General features: G+C 41.4%; 1 protein-coding gene across 1 annotated transcript in view; it reads left to right on the top strand.

Annotated features, from left to right (window-relative positions):
* LOC106584753 (anoctamin-3) overlaps positions 1 to 24,813 on the top strand; it is a 143,874-nt gene that overhangs the window by 103,725 nt on the left and 15,336 nt on the right. The window contains exons 22-24 of the mRNA XM_082968260.1: positions 5,093 to 5,262; positions 18,736 to 18,888; positions 21,827 to 21,974. Of these exons, the coding sequence (XP_082824386.1) occupies positions 5,093 to 5,262; positions 18,736 to 18,888; positions 21,827 to 21,974 (471 nt within the window). The remainder of the gene's footprint in view (positions 1 to 5,092; positions 5,263 to 18,735; positions 18,889 to 21,826; positions 21,975 to 24,813) is intronic.

Genomic DNA, 24,813 nt, shown 5'->3' with positions numbered 1-24,813 from the left:
CTTTTGCCATTTGCCTGAATATATAGTTGATGTTTTTTACTGCTAGATTGATGCCTTCTTTACTGTGAGTGAATGTGCTATCCAGAACTCTTAGATAACTATCTAAGAGTGTTTGGATATTTTGGTTACAGGTTGCTTTCTGGTATTCTTCTGTGCTGTTTTGGGCCCATCTGTGTGAATGTGTGGTTGTTTCCATGTCTGTTCTTTTGAGGAACAACGTAATTTGGCTGTGATCAGACTTTCTCTCGCTCTCTCTCTCTCTCTTCATGGAGCTGGGTTATCCGTCTCTCTCTCTCTCTCTCTCTCTCTCAAATTTTCAAATTCAAGCTGCTTTATTGGCATGAAAACATTGTCTTAATATTGCCAAAGCAACAATGTATACAATATACATTGTAATACAATTATAAACAATAACAAATAATAATATAAAATGGCAGTAAATAATAATACAAAATTAAAAATAATAACAATAAAATAGTAGTAAAATAATAGTAAAATAGTAGAATGTAATACATATAAAAATCTAAATATGGAAAATGAATTTTATAACTAACTTATAACTAAATAACGGTCATCTTCACCATTACACCAGTACTACAACTACTATCATCATTACCACTACTACTACCACCACCATCACTAAACTGTTATCATTACCATTACTACCCATACCACTACTATTTGGAATGATAAACAACAATAATAATAGAAATAACAATAACAGTAATAACAATAATAGTAATAATAAGTAAGTTACTGTTTACTATGCAGATGTTATTATTCAGTGTCCCTCAGGCTATGGCAGGCAAATACATATTTGGTTGCAAGAGGAGCCATTGCTCCTTCGCCCATGAGTATTTTTTGTTTTTCCTCTGGGTTTAATAAGTTCAAATTTGGAATAAATGTAGTCATTTCTGTGAATAAGGAATCTCTTTGTGAGGAATATTTATCACAGTAAAGGAGAAAGTGCATCTCTGTCTCTACCTCCCCTGTCGTGCAGTGACCACATACACGCTCCTCTTTGGGTAGCCATGTCTTTTTATGTCTGCTGGTTTCTATTGCCAATCGGTGGTCACTCAGCCTGTACTTGGTAAGGATCTGTCTCTGCTTCGTATCTCTGACAGAGTAGAGATAATCAGCCAATTCATATTCTCTGTTTAGGGACAGATAGCAATTTAGTCGGCTTTGGGATTTTGTTTCGTTTTTCCAATGTTGTAAATATGAGTCCTTTGATTGGTTCATGATTTTGTTTATTTGAATTCTTTCTTTTGAAGCAGTGCTGGTGTCAGCTTGGTTGGTGAGGTCCAACACCAGCTGACTGAGAGGGCTCGTTTCTGTGCTCAGCTCTTGGGTTTGGAGTGCTTTAAATTGCAGACTTGAATTTGGACTTGAATTTAGATGTAGCCAAATTTTTTATGATCTTTTCTGTATTTTCATTATTACTGGAAAGCGGCCCAATTCTGCCCTACATGCATTAGTTGGTGTATTTCTCTGGACTTGTAGGATTTTCCGACAGATTTCTGCATGTAGGGCTTCAATTGGATGTTTGTCCCACATTTTAAAGTCCAGTTTATTGAGTGGCCCCCAAACCTCACTTCCGTAAAGAGCTATTGTTAGGATTACAATGTCAAATATTTTGGTCCAAATTCTAATTGGGATGTTGATTTTGAACAATTTCATTTTTATTGCATACAATGCTCTGCGGGCTTTTTCTTTGAGTGCATTCACTGCCATATTAAAGTTTCCCGATGCAGATATGGTCAGACCAAGGTAGGTGTAACTTTTTGTGTGTTCAATGATGGTGTTGTTCAGGGTGAATTTATATTTGTGTTTCTGACATCGTTTTTTTGAAATTTACTGCCAGGGCCCAATTATGGCAATATTGCTCTAGAATATTAATGTTCTGTTGAAGACCTTCTTTGGTTGGTGATAGAAGTACCAAGTCATCAGCATATAGCAGGTATTTCACCTCTGTGTCAAATAGTGTGAGTCCTGGGGCTGGAGAATGGTCCAACATGTCTGCTAATTCATTGATATAAATGTTGAAAAGGTTTGGACTCAAACTGCAGCCTTGTCTCACACCTCGACATTGTGAAAATAATTCTGTTCTTTGGTTTTTGATTTTTATTGCACATTTATTTTCTGTGTACATACATTTTATTAAGTCATACACCTTACCACCAAGCCCACTTTGTAGAATTTTGTAGAATAGCCCTTCATGCCAAATAGAATCAAATGCTTTTTTAAAGTCAATAAAGCAAGCAAAGATTTTGCCCTCTTTTTTTTGGTGGACGTGTTTATTAATTAGCGTGTGTAAGGTGTATATATGGTCAGTAGTGCGATGGTTAGGGAGAAAGCCAATTTGACATTTACTTATTACATTTTTTTCTTGAAGAAAGGTTTGAATTCTTGAATTCAAAATGCTACAGAAAACCTTTCCCAAGTTTCTGTTTACGCAAATTCCCCTGTAATTATTGGGGTCTGATTTGTCTCCACTTTTGTGGATAGGGGAGATGAGCCCCTGGTTCCAGACATCAGGGAAGCAGCCAGAAGTTAAAACCATGTTGAACAATTTAAGCACAGCATTTTGCAACTCAGGTGTGCTGTTTTTCAGCATTTCATTTCTGATGTTGTCTAGACCACAAGCCTTCTTTGATTTAATAGATTTGAGCTTTACATTTAGTTCTTGTTGGGTTATTGGGTAATCTAATGGATTTTGGTTGTTTTTAATGACTGATTCAAGGATGTTAAATTTTTCTTTAATTTCTAATTGGTTCTGTTGTAAGTCTTTTTGTGGGATGTTTTTGTATAGATTATCAAAATATGTTTTCCAAATTCCTACATCTTGTATGGCTAATTCTTGTGGCTTTGTTGTGCTTAAATTGTTCCACATGTCCCAGAACTGATTTTGGTCAATTGCGTTTTCAATTTCATCAAGTGTCTTGTTGGTATAATTCAATTTCTTGCGTTTCAGTGTTTGTTTATACTGTTTCAGAGTTTCAAAATATTCATATCGTAGCTCTGGGTTGTTTTGCTGCTTATGTTTTTCATTTGACATTTGTCTTAGGTGTTTTCTAATTGTTTTACATTCATTATCAAACCATTTATCAGAAACATTTTGTTTTTTGTTTCTGATGTTGCATTTCTTTGGTTTTCTCAAATTTGCTTTCGATGCTGCTTTTTGGAATATGCAGTAGATGTTTTGAGTAGCCGAATTGACACCATCTTTATTGTTTTGGTATTGTGAGTTATTGAAAAACTGTATAGAGTTCATCATTTCATTTGAGTTCAATGTTTCAATGAATCTCTCTGCACTGTTTGGAGCCCATCTGTACGATGGGTTTATGTTGTAGAGTTTATTGGGCTGTTTTTTTGAATGAGTATTGCCGGTTAATTTCTTCAGAAACACGTTGATCTGACTGTGATCTGACAGTGAATGCACTAATGGAGGAGGGGTCGATGTCAGTGATGGCATAATCGACTACACTTGTCCCAAGAGCTGAGCAGTAAGTAAACCGACCTAAAGAGTCCCCTCTGATTCTACCATTAAGCATGTACAGGCCTAAGGCTCGACAGAGATTCACTAACTCCTTCCCATTTTTGTTCAGTATTTGGTCAGGACTGTTTCTATTATTTATAATAGGGCTACTGTACAAGGAGGGGTGTCCACATATGTGGTGGTTACCTCCCGCATCAGTGTAGTCAGGCTCAGAACCTGTTCTTGCATTGAAATCTCCACAAAGAAGCACTTTACCCTCTGCCTGAAATGTAATGATTTCTGTGTGGAGATTGTCGAAAAACTGATCATCATAATATGGTGAATCTGAAGGAGGAGCATAAGCTGCACATATGTATACATCATTGTCACAGTAGATTGTACCTTTGTTAAGTTTTAGCCAAATGTGACTGGTACCTTTTTTCATTTCATTCAGTGCTAAGTCCTGCTTATGCCAAATGATGATTCCACCTGAGTCTCGGCCCCGTTTAACATTTTTATGTTTGATTGATGGTAGTAAACTTTCTCTATAGCCTGAGGGACACTGAGTATCTATGTCTCCACGACACCATGTTTCCAGTAGGAAACATTGATGTTTTTAATCAATTCTGGATTTGTTGTTTTATAACCAAAATGTGAAGAGTATAGTCCCTGGATATTCCAAGAGCTGATAGTTAATGATCTCATTTATAATAAATGATATTCACTGGTTTGAGTAAAGTACATTGAAAAAAAACAAAATAATAATAATATACATACATGCATACCGGTGCCAATAAAATTAAGAATAGTTGTAAACAAATGAATAAGAATGGAATAAGATTGCATGAAAAATAAGTACAATGCAATCTGCAACCGTGTGTGTGTGTGTGTGTGTGTGTGTGTGTGTGTGTGTGTGTGAGAATTAAAGGGTCTGTCTAGCTCAGTAGTCTGCATATTAGTTGCAGTAGTTGGCGCACCTCTCCTATCTCTGATTGTTCTAGGTGTCTTTTGCCAGAGGTTACCTCAGCATATGTAGGCTGATGATCTGAATGATACATGGTGTGGACTGCATCATGTGGTGTACTTCTCTGAAGGACAGTGTTCTGTCCGACCCTGGAGTAGTGATCAGAGCTGTGTTGTGATGGGCCAGGTCTAGTAGAGCTGTGTTGTGATGGGGTCTAGTAGAGCTGTGTTGTGTTGGGCCAGGTCTAGTAGAGCTGTGTTGTGATGGGCCAGGTCCAGTAGAGCTGTGTTGTGATGGGCCTGGTCCAGTAGAGCTGTGTTGTGATGGGCCTGGTCCAGTAGAGCTGTGTTGTGATGGGCCAGGTCTAGTAGAGCTGTGTTGTGATGTTGTGTCTCTCTGTCTTTCTCTTTCTCTCTTTCTTATCCTGGCCTGGATGTGGAATTAGTATAAGAAGAAAAGCATCTGCTAAATGGAATGTATTATTATACTATATATTCTCTCTCTCTCTAACTCTCTCTCTAACTCTCTCTCTCTAACTCTCTCTTTCTAACTCTCTCACTCTAACTCTCTAACTCGAACTCTCTAACTCGAACTCTCTAACTCGAACTCTCTAACTCGAACTCTCTAACTCGAACTCTCTAACTCTCTAGTCTGCTGCAGAACTGGTGGTCTCGGAGGAAGATCAAGCAGACAGAGAGGGAAGAGAGGACACGAGGGGGACAGAATGTGGAGAACAAAGTACAGCTTCCTCAGTGGGACAAAGACTGGAACCTGCAGCCCATGAACGCCCATGGACTAGTAGATGAGTACCTGGAGATGGGTAAGACATATTAGCTATGTTACCATGGACTAGTACAGTGGTTCCCAAACTTTTTGTATTTCCCGTACCCCTTCAAACATTCAACCTCCAGCAGTGTACCACCTCTAGCACCAGGGTCAGCACACTCTCAAATGTTGTTTTTTGCCATCTTTGTAAGCCTGCCACACACACAATACAATACATTTATTAAACAAGAATGATTATGAGTTTTTGTCACAACCCGGCTCGTGGGAAGTGACAAAGAGCTCTTATAGGACCAGGGCACAAATAATAATATAATAATAATCAATCATTTAGCTCTTTATTTAACCATCTTACATATAAAACCTTGTTTGTTAATCGAAAATTGTGAATAACTCACCACAGGATAATGAGAAGGCTGTGCTTGAAAGGATGCACATAACTCTTCAATGTTGGGTTGTATTGGAGAGAGTCTCAGTCTTAAATCATTTTCCACACACAGTCTGTGCCTGTATTTAGTTTTCATGCTAGTGAGGGCCGAGAATCCACTCTCACATAGGTACGTGGTTGCAAAGGGCACCAGTGTCTTAACCTGTTGGGTCTAGGGGGCAGCATTTGCACGTCTGGATAAAAAAAATGTACCCGATTTAATCTGGTTACTAATCCTACCCAGTAACTAGAATATGCATATACTTATTATATATGGATAGAAAACACTCTAAAGTTTCCAAAACTGTTTGAATGGTGTCTGTGAGTATAACAGAACTCATTTGGCAGGCAAAACCCTGAGACATTTTCTGACAGGAAGTGGATACCTGATGTGTTGTATTGAGTTTAAACCTATCCCATTGAAAAACACAGGGGTTTAGGAATATTTTGGCACTTCCTATTGCTTCCACTAGATGTCACCAGCCTTTACAAAGTGTTTTGAGTCTTCTGGAGGGAGATCTGACCGAACAAGAGCCATGGAACGGTGATGTCCCATTAGACACCTGGCGCGCTACTTCATGTTGGGTACCCTCGTTCCAATACGTTATAAAAGGCTATGCATTCGTCCACCTTGAATATTATTCATGTTCTGGTTAAAAAAGGCCCTAATGATTTATGCTATACAACGTTTGACATGTTTGAACGAACGGAAATATATTTTTTCCCCTCGTTCATGACGAGAAGTCCGGCTGGCTTACATCATGTGCTAACGAGACGGAGATTTTTGGACATAAATGATGAGCTTTTTTGAACAAAACTACATTCGTTATGGACCTGTGATACCTGGAAGTGACATCTGATGAAGAGAATCAAAGGTAATGGATTATTTACATAGTATTTTCGATTTTAGATCTCCCCAACATGACGTCTAGTCTGTATCGCAACGCGTATTTTTCTGGGCACAGTGCTCAGATTATTGCAAAGTGTGATTTCCCAGTAAGGTTATTTTTAAATCTGGCAAGTTGATTGCGTTCAAAAGATGTAAATCTATAATTCTTTAAATGACAATATAATATTTTACCAATGTTTTCTAATTTTAATTATTTAATTTGTGACGCTGACTTGACTGCCGGTTATTGGAGGGAAACGATTTCCTCAACATCAATGCCATAGTAAAACGCTGTTTTTGTATATAAATATGAACTTGATAGAACTAAAAATGCATGCATTGTCTAACATAATGTCCTAGGAGTGTCATCTGATGGAGATTGTAAAAGGTTAGTGTATCATTTTAGCTGGTTTTATGGTTTTGGTGACCCTGTCTTTGACTTGACAAAACATTACACACAACTCTTGTAAATGTACTGTCCTAACATACTCTAAATTTATGCTTTCGCCGTAAAACCTTTTTGAAATCGTAAAACGTGGTTAGATTAAGGAGATGTTTATCTTTCAAATGGTGTAACATAGTTGTATTTTTGAAAAATTTGAATTTTGACATTTATTTGGATTCAAATTTGCCGCTCTTGAAATGCACCTGCTGTTGATGGAGTGCACCACGGGTGGCACGCTAGCGTCCCACCTAGCCCCAAGAGGTTAACAGCATGATTTTCCAAGTGTCACGGGCGTCGTAAGGATTGGACCAAGGTGCAGCGGGAACGTGTATACTCTATGTTAAATAAGAGTTAATTTAAAAGAAGGAAAAACAAACAAATCACGTATACAAAACAATGAGCAACACTAAACAGTCCTGTCAGGTGCACAGACACAATACAGGAGACAACTACCCACAAACCCCCATAGCACAAACACCTCTATACATATTACCTTCAATCAGAGGCAACAAGGAACAGCTGCCTCCAATTGAAGGTCAATCAACAAACCCTAAACATAGAAGTAGAAAAACTAGACTGAACATAGGAAAACACTAACCTAGAACTAACACTAACCTTACATAATAACATAGCCCAACAAACCCCGAAACACTCTAAACAAACACCCCCTGCCACGTCCTGACCAAACTACAATAACAAATAACCCCTTTACTGGTCAGGACGTGACACCAAGGCAGGATACTCTGAGTGATGCCCAATCCAGATATCTGGCAGTGGCTTCTGATTAAATTAAAGTTTCACAGAACCGCTTGTTGCAATTTTGATGAGGCTCTCTTGTTCAGATATCTGTAAGTGGAATCAGCACAACAGTTTTCAGCTGTGCCAACGTAATTGCAAAAGGGTTTTCTAATGATCAATTAGCCTTTTAAAATGATAAACTTGGATTAGCAAACACAGCGTGCCATTGGAACACAGGAGTGATGGTTGCTGATAATGGGCCTCTGTACACCTATGTAGATATTCCAAAAACAAGGACATTTGTAAATGACCCTAAACTTTTGAACAGTAGTATAAGTGAACCCCAAATCATTGTAGTTCTTATCATATTTGCGCCTCCTCAATGGTCCAACGTCCCTGCCTGTTGTTCGGTGCTTTCCCGGCTGCATCAGATTCACAACTGTCAGTGTCCATGCTAGCTGGGCTAACAACAAATGTAGAATTACTGATGCTAGCATTGGATGTGCTTGTGGAAGCAGAACAACTTGTGTCGTCGACAGGTGCAGGTGTGGTACTGCTGGTAGTAGCAGTACTACCAGTAAAGCTGGTATGTGTCTATGGACGCGGGCCTTACTTTCTTTAACCTCTTGGGGCTAGGTGGGACGCTAGCGTGCCACCCGTGGTGCACTCCATCAACAGCAGGTGCATTTCAAGAGCGGCAAATTTGAATCCAAATAAATGTCAAAATTCAAATTTTTCAAAAATACAACTATGTTACACCATTTGAAAGATAAACATCTCCTTAATCTAACCACGTTTTACGATTTCAAAAAGGTTTTACGGCGAAAGCATAAATTTAGAGTATGTTAGGACAGTACATTTACAAGAGTTGTGTGTAATGTTTTGTCAAGTCAAAGACAGGGTCACCAAAACCATAAAACCAGCTAAAATGATGCACTAACCTTTTACAATCTCCATCAGATGACACTCCTAGGACATTATGTTAGACAATGCATGCATTTTTAGTTCTATCAAGTTGATATTTATATCCAAAAACAGCGTTTTACTATGGCATTGATGTTGAGGAAATCGTTTCCCTCCAATAACCGGCAGTCAAGTCAGCGTCACAAATTAAATAATTAAAATTAGAAAACATTGGTAAAATATTATATTGTCATTTAAAGAATTATAGATTTACATCTTTTGAACGCAATCAACTTGCCAGATTTAAAAATAACCTTACTGGGAAATCACACTTTGCAATAATCTGAGCACTGTGCCCAGAAAAATACGCGTTGCGATACAGACTAGACGTCATGTTGGGGAGATCTAAAATCGAAAATACTATGTAAATAATCCATTACCTTTGATTCTCTTCATCAGATGTCACTTCCAGGTATCACAGGTCCATAACGAATGTAGTTTTGTTCAAAAAAGCTCATCATTTATGTCCAAAAATCTCCGTCTCGTTAGCACATGATGTAAGCCAGCCGGACTTCTCGTCATGAACGAGGGGAAAAAATATATTTCCGTTCGTTCAAACATGTCAAACGTTGTATAGCATAAATCATTAGGGCCTTTTTTAACCAGAACATGAATAATATTCAAGGTGGACGAATGCATACTGTTTTATAACGTATTGGAACGAGGGTACCCAACATGAAGTAGCGCGCCAGGTGTCTAATGGGACATCACCGTTCCATGGCTCTTGTTCGGTCAGATCTCCCTCCAGAAGACTCAAAACACTTTGTAAAGGCTGGTGACATCTAGTGGAAGCAATAGGAAGTGCCAAAATATTCCTAAACCCCTGTGTTTTTCAATGGGATAGGTTTAAAGTCAATACAACACATCAGGTATCCACTTCCTGTCAGAAAATGTCTCAGGGTTTTGCCTGCCAAATGAGTTCTGTTATACTCACAGACACCATTCAAACAGTTTTGGAAACTTTAGAGTGTTTTCTATCCATATATAATAAGTATATGCATATTCTAGTTACTGGGTAGGATTAGTAACCAGATTAAATCGGGTACATTTTTTTTATCCAGACGTGCAAATGCTGCCCCCTAGACCCAACAGGTTAACCATGAATCAATTTTGGAGCAAACGGAATGAGCAGCAGCTACGTTTGGCTACATACGGACCATTAGTGGAATTCCCGCGAGAGAGTAACGATTAATGTGATAGGATGTTAATTATTTGACTATTTTGCTGAACACTAGATGGTTTAATTTGATTTCTGGCAGTGAAACGATGTTAGTCAGGCGAGAGAAAAAAAGTCACCCAAATGTTCAGCCCCGTTGGAAAATCTAAATGGACTGCTTGAAAATGTGAAGGAAAATAATATATATATATTTTTAAATGTGAATCATACCCCAGTTTGAGAATACATGGACTAGTAGATGAGTACCTGGCGATGGGTAAGACATATTAGCTATGTTACCTTGAAAAAAATAAGCTTGTTCTCAAGTTACTTGCCTGGTTAAGTAATTGTTAAATAAATGGTACATTTGACAGTTTTTAATGTATTGTTGGTGTTAAAAATGTTACAGTTTAGTACAAAGCCCAGAGAATAACTCTTATTTAAATGTGGTCCTTGATTGTTCTGTGGGGGTTTCTTTTTTTACAGAAATACGGTCTGTAACATTGCCCTTTGATTTGATTCTACTGAGGTCAACCACAGGACGTTACTCTTCTACTGAGGTCAACCACAGGACTTTAGTCTTCTACTGAGGTCAACCACAGGACGTTAGTCTTCTACTGAGGTCAACCACAGGACTTTAGTCTTCTACTGAGGTCAACCACAGGACGTTAGTCTTCTACTGAGGTCAACCACAGGACGTTAGTCTTCTACTGAGGTCAACCACAGGACGTTAGTCTTCTACTGAGGTCAACCACAGGACGTTAGTCTTCTACTGAGGTCAACCACAGGACGGTAGTCTTCTACTGAGGTCAACCACAGGACGTTACTCTTCTACTGAGGTCAACCACAGGACGTTAGTCTTCTACTGAGGTCAACCACAGGACGTTAGTCTTCTGCTGAGGTCAACCACAGGACGTTAGTCTTCTGCTGAGGTCAACCACAGGACGTTAGTCTTCTACTGAGGTCAACCACAGGACTTTAGTCTTCTACTGAGGTCAACCACAGGACGTTAGTCTTCTACTGAGGTCAACCACAGGACGTTAGTCTTCTACTGAGGTCAACCACAGGACGTTAGTCTTCTACTGAGGTCAACCACAGGACGGTAGTCTTCTACTGAGGTCAACCACAGGACGTTACTCTTCTACTGAGGTCAACCACAGGACGTTAGTCTTCTACTGAGGTCAACCACAGGACGTTAGTCTTCTGCTGAGGTCAACCACAGGACGTTAGTCTTCTGCTGAGGTCAACCACAGGACGTTACTCTTCTACTGAGGTCAACCACAGGACGGTAGTCTTCTACTGAGGTCAACCACAGGACGTTACTCTTCTACTGAGGTCAACCACAGGACGTTAGTCTTCTACTGAGGTCAACCACAGGACGTTAGTCTTCTGCTGAGGTCAACCACAGGACGTTAGTCTTCTGCTGAGGTCAACCACAGGACGTTAGTCTTCTACTGAGGTCAACCACAGGACGTTAGTCTTCTACTGAGGTCAACCACAGGACGTTAGTTTTCTACTGAGGTCAACCACAGGACGTTACTCTTCTACTGAGGTCAACCACAGGACGTTGATATCATGGCGCCAGAGAAGATGACTGACGTTTTACGTGCTCGTCACCAACTGTGTTTATTTGTAAAAAATGTTGCGTTGTTTATAACTTATTTTTGTAATTATTTTGTACATAATGTTGCTGCTACCGTCTCTTATGACCGAAAATATATTCTGGACATCAGAACAGCGATTCCTCAACGCGAACTGGCAGAAGCTGTTTTTTCCTCTAACGAGTCCAACGAGCCCGATGTGAATGACATACTGCTTTCCTGGGAACAGGCCCAAATCTCCGTCATTTGCGTGAAGAGAAGACGGAGAAAAAGAGGGCGGAGGCCGGGCTGCCTTCTGAAAATTCGTAGGCGATCGAATAAACCCCCAGTGCCTTCTGTTCTACTAGCTAATGTGCAAATAAAATACCCTAGACCCATTCCAATTTGCATACCGCCCTAACTAATCCACAGATGATGCCATCTCTATTGCACTGCACAATGCCCTTTTCCACCTGGACAAAAGGAACACCTATGTGAGAATGCAATTCATTGACTTGTATTTATTTATTTTTTATTTCACCTTTATTTAACCAGGTAGGCTAGTTGAAAACAAGTTTTAATTTGCAACTGCGACCTGGCCAAGATAAAGCAGTTCGACACATACAACAACAAAGAGTTACACATGGAATAAACAGACATGCAGTCAATAATACAGTAAAAAAAGTATATATACAGTATGTGCAAATGAGGTAGGATAAGGGAGGTAAGGCAATAAATAGGCCATGGTGGTGAAGTAATTACAATATAGCAATTAAACACTGGAATGGTAGATGTGCAGAAGATGAATGTGCAAGTAGAGATACTGGGGTGCAAAGGAGCAAGATAAATAAATAAATACAGTATGGGGATGAGGTAGGTAGATAGATGGGCTGTTTACAGATGGGCTATGTACAGGTGCAGTGATCTGTGAGCTGCTCTGACAGCTGGTGCTTAAAGCTAGTGAGGGAGATATGAGTCTCCAGCTTCAGTGATTTTTGCAGTTCGTTCCAGTCATTGGCAGCATAGAACTGGAAGGAAAGGCGACCAAAGGAAGAATTAGCTTTTGGGGTGACCAGTGAGATATACCTGCTGGAGCGCATGCTACGAGTGGGTGCTCCTATGGTGACCAGTGAGCTGAGATAAGGCGGGGCTTTACCTAGTAGAGACTTGTAGATGACCTGGAGCCATTAAGTTTGGCAACAAGTATGAAGCGAGGGCCAGCCAACAAGAACGTACAGGTCGCAGTGGTGGGTAGTATATGGGGCTTTGGTAACAAAACGGATGGCGCTGTGATAGACTGCATCCAATTTGTTGAGTAGAGTGTTGGAAGCTTTTTTGTAAATGACATCGCCGAAGTCGAGGATCGGTAGGATGGTCAGTTTTACGAGGGTATGTTTGGCAGCATGAGTGAAGGATGCTTTGTTGCGAAATAGGAAGCCGATTCTAGATTTAATTTTGGATTGGAGATGCTTAATGTGAGTCTGGAAGGAGAGTTTACAGTCTAACCAGACACCTAGGTATTTGTAGTTGTCCACATATTCTAAGTCAGAACCGTCCAGAGTAGTGATGCTGGACGGGCGGGCAGGTGCGGGCAGCGATCGGTTGAAGAGCATGCATTTAGTTTTACTTGCATTTAAGAGCAGTTGGAGGTCACAGAAGGAGAGTTGTATGGCATTGAAGCTCGCCTGGAGGTTAGTTAACACAGTGTCCAAAGAAGGGCCAGAGGTATACAGAATGGTGTCGTCTGCGTAGAGGTGGATCAGAGAATCACCAGCAGCAAGAGCGACATCATTGATGTATAACAGAGAAGAGAGAGTCGGCCCAAGAATTTAACCCTGTGGCACCCCCATTGAGACTGCCAGAGGTCCGGACAACAGGCCCTCCGATTTGACACACTGAAATCTCTCTTCTACTGAGGTCAACCACAGGATGTTATTCAGCACACAAAAAATAAAATAACATTTAATAAAAGCAATCACATTCAACTACATAGAGGTCCTCAATCAATAATGTAAACTTCCTGAGTGACACCAGGACATCTAACTGCAGTGAACTCTAAAGATTGTTCCACAAATTAAGGGCATAAAAACAAAATGCAGATTTTCCCAAATCTGTGGAGACTGGAGGGATCTCTAGTGTTATCCATTCCTGTGAACGGGTTTGGTAACTTAGGATTCTTATCTTAATGAATGATGTTACACATGGAGGGAGTTTCTGTCAGATTGCTTTGTATATAACTAAAAGAGAATGCAGCTCTCTTCTTATAGACAGAGAGGTCCATCCCACATTTTATACAGACTACTATGATGAGTCCTAACATTGTCCCCTGTGATAAAACGTATTGCTGAATGTTAGACTGCGTCCAAGGGTTTAAAACAGAGGTTGCCGCATGCATGTAAACAATATCACCAAATACCAATACAGGGAGAAGCGTTGTTTGAACAATCTTTCATGCAATAAGTTTTGTAGTGATTCCTATGTTGTTGATGTACATAATATGTGTTGGTCCATGATGTGTAATGAGGAGCAAACAGAGGCTACACTTGACACATCTTATTCCAGTTACTAAATAAGCATTCACGCATTAAGAAAATTACTGTAAAAACTGTTAAATCACAGTGGATTGATGAGGAATTTAAAAATGTTATGTTTGAGAGGGATGAGGCAAAAGGAATGGCAAACAAGTCTGGCTGCACAACCGATTGGCAAACGTACTGTAAATTGAGAAATCTTGTGACTAAACTGAATAAAAGAAGAAGAAACTACTCTATGAGACAAAGATAAATGACAAAGAATGATAGTAAAAAAAAGCTTTGGAGCACCTTAAATACATTTTGGGGAAAAAGGCAAACTCAGCTCCATCCTTCATTGAATCAGATGGCTCATTCATCATCACAAAACCAACTTATATTGCCAACTACTGTAATGATTTGGCAAGATTATTAAACTTAGACATGACATGCCAGCAACAAACACTGACACTACACAAATTATGAAAGACAAGCATTGTAATTTTGAATTCCGTAAAGTGAGTGTGGAAGAGGTGAATTTTTTGTTGTTGTTGTCTATCAACATTGACAAGCCACCGGGGTCTGACAACTTGGATGGAATATTACTGAGGATAATAGCGGAAGATACTGCAACTCCTATTTGCCATATTTTCAATTTAAGTGTACTAGAAAGGGTGTGCCGCCAGGCTTGGAGGGAAGCAAAAGTCATTCCGCTACCTAAGAATAGGAAAGCCCCCTTTACTGGCTCAAGCATTAAAAGCAGTCAAATTAGATTTAAAAAACAGATAAAAAAACCACCTTATGGAACAGCGGGGAGTGTGAGGCAACACAAACATTGGCACAGCCACGTGCATACACACACACACACACACACACACACACACACACACACACACACACACACACACACACACACACACACACACACACACACACACACACATACACACATACACACACACACACACGATAACATACGCACTATACATACACATGGATTTAGTACTGTAGATATGTGGTAGTGGTGGAGTAGGGGCCTGATTGCACACAGTGTGTTGTGAAATCTGTGAATGTATTGTAATGTTTTTAACATTTTATAGACTGCCTTAATTTTGCTGGACCCCAGGAAGAGTATCTGGTGCTTTGGCAGGAACTAATGGGGATCCATAATAAGTACAAAAATACAAATAGCTGACCAATCAGCCTGTTACCAACCCTTAGTAAACTTTTGGAGAAAAAAATGGTGTTTGACTAAATACAATGCAATTTTATGGTAAACAAATTGATGACAAACTTTCAGCATGCTTATAGGGAAGGACATTCAACAAGCACAGCACTTACACAAATGACTGTTGATTGGCTGAGATAAATTGGTGATAAAAAGATTGTGGGGGCTGTTTTGTTAGACTTCAGTGCAGCTTTTGACATTATCGATCATAGTCTGCTGCTGGAAAAACTTATGTGTTATGGTTTTACACCCCCTGCTATATTGTGGATAAAGAGGGTGTTATTTAGTAGAAGCCTCCAACATAGGTAGAATCAGGAATTCCCCAGGGCAGCTGTTTAGGCCCCTTACTTTTTTCAATATTTACTAATGTGTCACGTAAATAGTTGTTTAGTATTTTGGTCAGGACGTGGCAGAGAGATGTTTGTTTTGTATGGTGGTGGTTTTGTGTGTGTTGTAGAGGGGTGTTTGATTTAGTTGTTCCTGGGTTTTGGGTGTATGTTCTAGGTTAGTATGTTCTAGGTTGTATTTCTGCATTCTGTCTAGTTTAGGTTTTCTATGTTTAGGTTTGGGTGCTGGACTCTCAATTGGAGGCAGGTGTTTCTAGTTGCCTCTGATTGAGAGTCCTATATAGGGGTGTGTGTTTGTTTGGTAGGTTATGGGTAGTTATCTTTTGCATTGCTGTCTGTTCAGCCTGTGAAACTGTCATCTGTCGTGTTTATTGTTTTTTCGTGTACATCATATTTAAATAAAATGATGTGGAGCACGCAACCCGCTGCGTATTGGTCTGACAGTGATTTTGAAATATCTTCAGATGAAGGTGAAGATTGTGACAGAACTACCCACCTTAAAAGGACCAAGCAGCGGAGGAAATCTGGTGAGGACCAGGGAACACGGCTGGTAAGGGAGCCCGAGAGGCAGCCCCAATAATTTTTTTAGGGGGGCACAAGGGTAGTTTGGCTGGGCGAGGATGGAGCCCCAGGCCAGCTCCCCGTACCCTTTTTGGGCAGAGACATACTGGACAGGTCCCGTGCTTTGGGGTGATGGGTGCTGTGGCAAGGCCGGGTATTTTCAGGCCGGTACGCGCAGTACCAGCGCCCCGCATGTGCCAGGGGAAAGTGGGCATCCAGCCAGTAGGGGTGATGCCAGTCCTGCGCTCGAGACCGCCAGTGTGCCTCTACGGTCCAGTGTTTCCCGCTACACGCACTAGCCTTGAGGTGCGTGTCTCCAGGCTGGCACGTCCAGTATCAGCCCCACGCATCAGGCTTCTAGTGCGTCAGCCCAGCCTCGCCAGTCTGGAGCCGCCAGAACCGCCCGCCAGTCTGGAGCCGCCAGAGCCGCCCGCCAGTCTGGAGCCGCCAGAGCCGCCCACCAGTCTGGAGCCACCAGAGCCGCCCGCCAGTCTGGAGCCGCCAGAGCCGCCCGCCAGTCTGGATCCGCCAGAGCCGCCCCCCCAGTCTGGAGCCGCCAGGGTCATCAGCCAGGCTGGAACCGCCAGGGTCATTAGCCAGGCGAGCGCAGCCAGGGTCGCCCGCCAGCCGGGCGCAGCCAGGATCGCCCGCCAGCTGGGCACAGTCAGGGTCGCCCACCAGTCCTCCGACGCGGCCAGGGGCACCACCTAAGTGGGCGACGCCGAGGGTGGAGCGGGGTCCACGTCCCGCACCTGAGCCACCTCCAGGATAGGTGGGTTGGGGAGGGGAGGTGTAGCACAGTGCCGTCGTTGACGGCAGCCACCCTCCCTTTCCTCCCTTATTGTTTAGGGGGTATTTATTTTTGTTTGTTGGGGTATTGGGGAATTTTGTGTTTTCTTTTTAGGTGCATTCGGGGTATGCACCTTCAGGGGGGGGGGGGGGGGGGGTACTGTCACGTCCTGACCAGCAGAGGGAGTAGTTGTTTAGTATTTTGGTCAGGACGTGGCAGAGGGATGTTTGTTTTGTATGGTGGTGGTTTTGTGTGTGTTGTAGAGGGGTGTTTGATTTAGTTGTTCCTGGGTTTTGGGTGTATGTTCTAGGTTAGTATGTTCTAGGTTGTATTTCTGCATTCTGTCTAGTTTAGGTTTTCTATGTTTAGGTTTGGGTGCTGGACTCTCAATTGGAGGCAGGTGTTTCTAGTTGCCTCTGATTGAGAGTCCTATATAGGGGTGTGTGTTTGTTTGGTAGGTTGTGGGTAGTTATCTTTTGCATTGCTGTCTGTTCAGCCTGTGAAACTGTCATCTGTCGTGTTTATTGTTTTTTCGTGTACATCATATTTAAATAAAATGATGTGGAGCACGCAACCCGCTGCGTATTGTTCTGACAGTGATTTTGAAATATCTTCAGATGAAGGTGAAGATTGTGACATAATGACATGTCACTGGCTTAGAGTAAAGCCAGTGTCTATGTATGCAGATGACTCAACACTATACATTTATGCTACTCCTGCGACTGGAATGACTGCAACACTTAACAAATAGCTGCAGTTAGTTTCAGACTGGGTGGCAAGGAATAAGTTAGTCCTAAATATTTCTAAAACTAAAAGCATTGTATTTGGGACAAATCATTCACTAAACTTTAAACCACAACTAAATCTTGTGATAAATAATGTGGAAATTGAGCAAGTTGAGGAGACTAAACTGCTTGGAGTAACACTGGATTGTAAACTGTCATGGTCAAAACATATTGATACAGCAGTAGCTAAGATGGGGAGAAGTCTGTCCATAATAAAGCGCTGCTCTGCATTCTTAACAACACTATCAACAAGGCATGTCCTTCAGGCCCTAGTTTTGTCGCACATGGACTACTGTTCAGTCGTGTGGTCAGGTGCCACAAAAAGGGACTTAGGAAAATTGTAATTGGCTCAGAACAGGGCAGCACGGCTGACCCTTGGATGTACACAGAGAGTTAATGTTAATAATATGCATGTCAATCTCTCCTTGCTCAAAGTGGAGGAGAGATTGACTTCATCACTACTTGTATTTATGCCGAGGTATTGACATGTTGAATGCACCGAGCTGTCTGTCTAAACTACTGGCACACAGCTCGGACACCCATGCATTCTACACAAGACATGCCACAAGAGGTCTCTTCACAGTCCCCAAGTCCAGAACAGACAATGGGAGGTGCACAGTTCTACATAGAGCCATGACTACATGGAACTCTATTCCACATCAAGTAACTGATGCAAACAGTAGAATCAGATTTTAAATAACTAATAAAAATACACTTTATGGAACAGTGAGGACAGTGAAGCAACACAAATATAGACACAGCCACATGCATACACACACACACTAACATAGGCACTATACAGACACGTAGACATGGATTTTGTACTGTAGATATGTGGTAGTGGTAGTGTGTTGTGAAATCTGTGAATGTATTGTAATGTTTTTAAAATTGTAAAAACTGCCATAATTTTGCTGGACCCCCATAAAGAGTAGCTGCTGCCTTGGCAGGAACTAATGGGGATACATAATAAATACAAATACAAATACTGAGGTCAACCACAGGATGTTCAAACCCACCTTTATAACCATGTATTTTCTGCTTCTTCTTCTGCTTCTTCTTCTTCTACTTCCTCCTGCTCATCTTCTTCTCAGTTCTCCAGTTTGGTTTCACCACGATCTTTGTGGCTGCATTCCCATTGGCTCCTCTACTGGCTCTGCTCAACAACATCATCGAGATACGACTGGACGCCTACAAGTTTGTCACCCAGTGGAGGAGACCCATGCCTGCCAGAGCCACAGACATAGGTCAGTAATACAGACACAGATATAGGTCAGTAATACAGCCACAGATATAGGTCAGTAATACAGACACAGATTTAGGTCAGTAATACAGACACAGATTTAGGTCAGTAATACAGACACAGATATAGGTCAGTAATACAGACACAGATTTAGGTCAGTAATACAGACACAGATTTAGGTCAGTAATACAGACACAGATATAGGTCAGTTATTTCTTCCATATGTTAAGTGTATTACACAATGCTAATCAGATGGGGGAACTGTCCTGAGGTGCAATTGGAGGCAGGGATTTAGCCAAGAGCGTGTGAGATCGATGGAGACATAAAGTATCTCAAATCAAAATCAAATCAAATGTATTTGTCACATACTCATGATTAGCAGGTGTTAATGCAAGTGTAGCGAAATGTTTGTGCTTCTAGTTCCGACCATGCAGTAATATCTAACAAGTAATCTACCAATTCCACAACAACTACCTTGTACACACAAGTGTAAAGGAATGAATACGAATATGTGCATAAAAATATATAAATGAGCGATGGCCGAACGGCATAGGCAAGATATAGTAGATGGTATGGAGTACAGTATATACATATGAGATGAGTATTGTAGGGTATGAAAACATATAAAGCAGCATTGTTTAAGGTGGCTAGTGATACATTAGATCAGGATGGCAAGATGCAGTAGATGGTATAGAGTACAGTATATACATATGAGATGAGTAATGTAGGTTATGAAAACATTATATAAAGTGGCATTGTTTAAAGTGGCTAGTGATACATCTAATTACATCAAGATGGCAAGATGCAGTAGATGGTATGGCGTACAGTATATACATATGAGATGAATAATGTAGGTTATGTAAACATTATCTAATATAAATCATATAATGTGGCAAGTGATAAATTGATTACATCAATTTTCCCATTATTAAAGTGGCTTGAGTTGAGTCAGTATGTTGGCAGCAGCCACTCAATGTTAGTGATGGCTGTTTAACAGTCTGATGGCCTTGAGATAGAAGCTGTTTTTCAGTCTCTCGGTTCCAGCTTTGATGCACCTGTACTGACCTCGCCTTCTGGATGTTAGCGGGGTGAACAGGCAGTGGCTCAGGTGGTTGCTGTCCTTGATGATCTTTTTGGCCTTCCTGTGACATCGGGGGGTGTAGGTGTCCTGGAGGGCAGATAGTTTGCACCTGGTGATGCGTTGTGCAGACCTCACTACCCTCTGGACAGCCTTCCGGTTATGGGCGGCGCAGCTGGCATACCAGGCGGTGATACAGCCCGACAGGATGCTCTCGATTGTGCATCTGTAAAAGTTTGAGTGTTTTTGGTGACAAGCCGAATATCTTCAGCCTCCTAAGGTTGAACAGGCGCTGCTGCGCCTTCTTCACCACGCTGTCTGTGTGGGTGGACCATTTCAGTTTGTCCGTGATGTGTACGCCGAGGAACTTAAAACTCTCCACCCTCTCCACTACTGTCCCGTCAATGTAGATAGGGGGCTGCTCCCTCTGCTGTTTCCTGAAGTCCACGATCATCTCTTTTGTTTTGTTGACATTGAGTGCGAGGTTATTTTCCTGACACCACACTCCAAGAGCCCTCATCTCCTCCCTGTAAGCCGTCTCGTCGTTGTTGGTAATCAAGCCTACCACTGTAGTGTCGTCTGCAAACTTGATGATTGAGTTGGATGCGTGCATGGCCACGCAGTCGTGGGTGAACAGGGAGTACAGAAGAGGGCTGAGAACGCACCCTTGTGGGGACCCAGTGTTGAGGATCAGCGGGGTGGAGATGTTGTTACCTACCCTCACCACCTGGGGTCGGCCCGTCAGGAAGTCCAGGACCCAGTTGCACAGGGCGGGGTCGAGACCCAGGGTCTCGAGCTTAATGACGAGTTTGGAGGGTACTATGGTGTTAAATGCTGAGCTGTAATCGATGAACAGCATTCTTGTCCAGATGGGTTAGGGCAGTGTGCAGTGTGATGGCGATTGCGTCGTCTGTGGACCTATTGGGTCGGTAAGCAAATTGGAGTGGGTCTAGGGTGTCAGGTAGGGTGGGGGTAATATGGTCCTTGACTAGTCTCTCAAAGCACTTCATGATGACGGAAGTGAGTGCTAGTCATTTAGCTCAGTTACCTTAGCTTTCTTGGGAACCGGAACAATGGTGGCCCTCTTGAAGCATGTGGGGACAGCAGACTGGGATAAGGATTGATTGAATATGTCTGTAAACACACCAGCCAGCTGGTCTGCGCATGCTCTGAGGACACGGCCGGGGATGCCGTCTGAGCCTGCAGCCTTGCGAGGGTTAACACGTTTAAATGTTTTACTCACGTTGGCTGCAGTGAAGGAGAGCCAGCAGGTTTTGGTAGCGGGCCATGTTAGTGGCGCTGTAGTGGGCCATGTTAGTGGCATTGTCCTCAAAGCGAGCAAAAAACTTGTTTAGTCTCTGGGAGCAAGGCATCGTGATCCGCGACGGGGCTGATTTTTCTTTTGTAGTCCGTGATTGACTGTAGACCCTGCCACATACCTCTCGTGTCTGAGCCGTTGAATTGCGACTCCACTTTGTCTCTGTACTGACCCTTAGCTTGTTTGATTGCCTTGCGGAGGGAATAGCTACACTGTTTATATTCGGGCATGTTTCCGGTCACTTTGCCCTGATTACAAGCAGTGGTTCGCGCTTTCAGTTTTGCGCGAATGCTGCCATCAATCCACGGTTTCTGGTTGGTGAATGTTTTAATAGATGCTGTTGGTACGACATCACCAATGCACTTATTAATGAACTCGCACACCGAGTCAGCGTATTCGTCAATGTTGTTTTTGTTGTTGTTAGTTGAGAATTGAACACTTCCTCCCCCATAGTAGCTTTAGATTACTGGTAAAGATAGCTAGAGAGAGTAGAAGCATATTGAGAGTAAAAGCATTTTGCGTAATGTGCTCCGGTGTTCCCATCAGGTATCTGGTATGGTATCCTGGAGGGGATCGGCGTGCTGGCTGTCATCACCAATGCCTTCGTCATCGCCATCACCTCCGACTACATCCCACGCTTCGTCTACGCGTTCAGATACGGACCCTGTGTGGACAAGGAATACCACCACGAGAAGTAGGTCCAATTTCTCCTCTCAGAGTATACCTTGTGTTGTCTGTTTGTTAACTTCTATGGGCTATGTGGGACGCTAGCCTGCGGGACACAGCCAGTGAAAAATCAGGGCGGAAAATTAAAAAACAACAATGTCATAATTCAACTTTCTCAAACATACAACTATTTTACACCATTTTAAAGATAAACTTGTCATTAATCTAACCACATTGTCCGATTTCAAAAAGGCTTTACAGCGAAAGCAAAACATTAGATTATGTTAGGAGAGTACATAGACAAAAATAATCACACAGCCATTTTCCAAGCAAGGACATGTGTCAATAAAACCCAAAACACAGCTAAATGAAGCACTAACCTTTGACGATCTTCATCAGATGACACTCCTAGGACATTATGTTACACAATACATGTATGTTTTGTTCGATAAAGTTCATATTTATATCCAAAAACAGCATTTTACATTGGCACGTGATGTTCAGAAAATGTATTCCCACCAAAACGTCCGGTGAATGTGCACATCAATTTACAAAAATACTCATCATAAACGTTGACAAAATATCTAACAATTATTTTAAGATTTATAGATAGACTACCCCTGGATGCAACCGCTGTGTCAGATTTTAAAATAGCTTTAGGGAGAAAAAACATTTTTCAATATTCTGAGTACATAGCTCAGCTATCATGGCGAGCTATTCAGACACCCGCCAAGTTTGGGGCAACCTAAACTCAGAATTAGTATTAGAAATATTCTCTTACCTTTGCTGATCTTCGTCAGAATGCACTCCCAGGTCTGCTACTTCCACAGGAAATGTTGTTTTTGTTCGAAATAATCCATATTTATGTACAAATACCTCTGTTTTGTTCGTGCGTACAGATCACTTATCCAAAGGCATAACGCGCGAGCGCGGAACGAGAGACGAAAAGTCAAAATGTTCCATTACCGTACTTAGAAGCATGTCAAATGCTGTTTAAAATCAATCTTTATGGTATTTTTAACGTGAAATTGCGATAATATTCCAACCGGACAATAGCATATTCATTCAAGAAGAAAAAGAAGGAACGGCGTGCTCGCGTGACAGCGCATATATTGCCAGGCAGACCACTCAGTAACTGAGCTCCTATTATCTGCCCAGTGACAGGAAAATTCTCAAACCACTTTCTGAAGGCTTTAGACAGCCAATGGAAGCCTTAGGAAGTGCAACGTCACCCCACAGACACTGTAGCTTCGATAGAGAATCAAAAGAAGAACTACAATTCTCAGACTTTTCACTTCCTGCTTGGATTTTTCTCAGGTTTTTGCCTGCCATATGAGTTCTGTTATACTCACAGACACCATTCAAACAGTTTTAGAAACTTCAGAGTGTTTTCTATCCAAATCTACTAATAATATGCATATTCTAGTTTCTGGGCCAGAGTAGTAACCTGTTTAAATTGGGTAGGTTTATGGGGAGAAAACATTTTCTGAATTTCACGTGCCAATGTAAAAATTGGGTTTTTGGATATAAATATGAACTTGATCGAACAAAAAAAATGCATTTATTGTCTAACATGATTTCCTAGGAGTGTCATTTGATGAAGTTTGTCAAAGGTTAGTGCTTAATTTTAGCTGTATATCTGGTTTTGTGATGGCTATCCGTGCTTGGAAAATTTCTTTTTTTTTGCTGATGTGCTATCCTAAAATAATCTAATGTTTTGCTTTCACCATAAAGCCTTTTTGAAATCGGACAATGTGATTGGATTAACGAGTAGAGTATCTTTAAAATGCCGTATAATACTTGAATTTTAATTTTGAGATTTTTTTATTTCGCGCCGTGCTATCTCACTGGTTGTTGTCCAACCAATTCCGTTAACGGGATTTTATCTCGAAGGGGTCCTCTAGAGGTTAAGGACAACAAAGTCAAGGTATTGGAGTGGCCATCACAAAGCCCTGACCTCAATCCTATAGAACATTTGTGGGTAGAACTGAAAAAGCATGTGCGAGCAAGGAGGCCTACAAACCTGACTCAGTTACACCAGCTCTGTCAGGACGAATGGACCAAAATTCACCCAACTTATTGTGGGAAGCTGGTGGAGGCTACCCGAAACATTTGACCCAAGTTAAACAATTTAAAGGCAATGATACCAAATACTAATTAAGTGTATGTAAACTTCTGACCCACTGGGAATGTGATGAAAGAAATAAAAGCTGAAATAAATCATTCTCTCTACTATTATTCTGACATTTCACATTCTTAAAATAAAGTGGTGATCCTAACTGTCCTAAAACAGTATGTTATTATGGTAACTTTTTTTATTGTGAGAGGTAGACCTACATAGGCTATGCTACAGTAATATTAAGACCAAATGTGTGTCTAATTTACCCATCCCCATCTGGTTTTCAGGGGTCAAGATACTTTAAAAAAACTTTTTAAGGCTAGGGGGCAGTATTTGGAAGTTTGGATGACTGAGGTGTCCAAGGTAAACTGCCTGTTACTCAGGCCCAGAAGCTAGGATATGCATATGCATTGTAGTATTGGATAGAAATCACGCTAAAGTTTCTAAAACTGTTCAAATAATGTCTCAGAGTATAACAGAACTGATTTGGCAAGCGAAATCCCGAGGACAATCCATCCAGGAATTTTCTTTTGAGGTCATTGGACTTTTCAATGCTTTTCTGTGGGAAAGTCTAATAATTAGGACCCAGATTGCAGTTGCTATGGCTTCCACTAGATGTCAACAGTCTTTAGAAATTGTTTCATGCTTGTTTTTTGAAAAATGAAGAAGTATTCGTATTCTTTCGAAGTGTCCCTCAGAAGGACTCTAGTCTTTTGGTGCGTGTGAATGAGTGTGCGCTCCTCGTTCT

Source organism: Salmo salar, chromosome 23 (assembly GCF_965601325.2).
Source record: "Salmo salar chromosome 23, fSalSal1, whole genome shotgun sequence".
Taxonomy (NCBI): Eukaryota; Metazoa; Chordata; class Actinopteri; order Salmoniformes; family Salmonidae; genus Salmo; species Salmo salar.
This window is presented reverse-complemented; position numbering and strand designations above follow the sequence as displayed.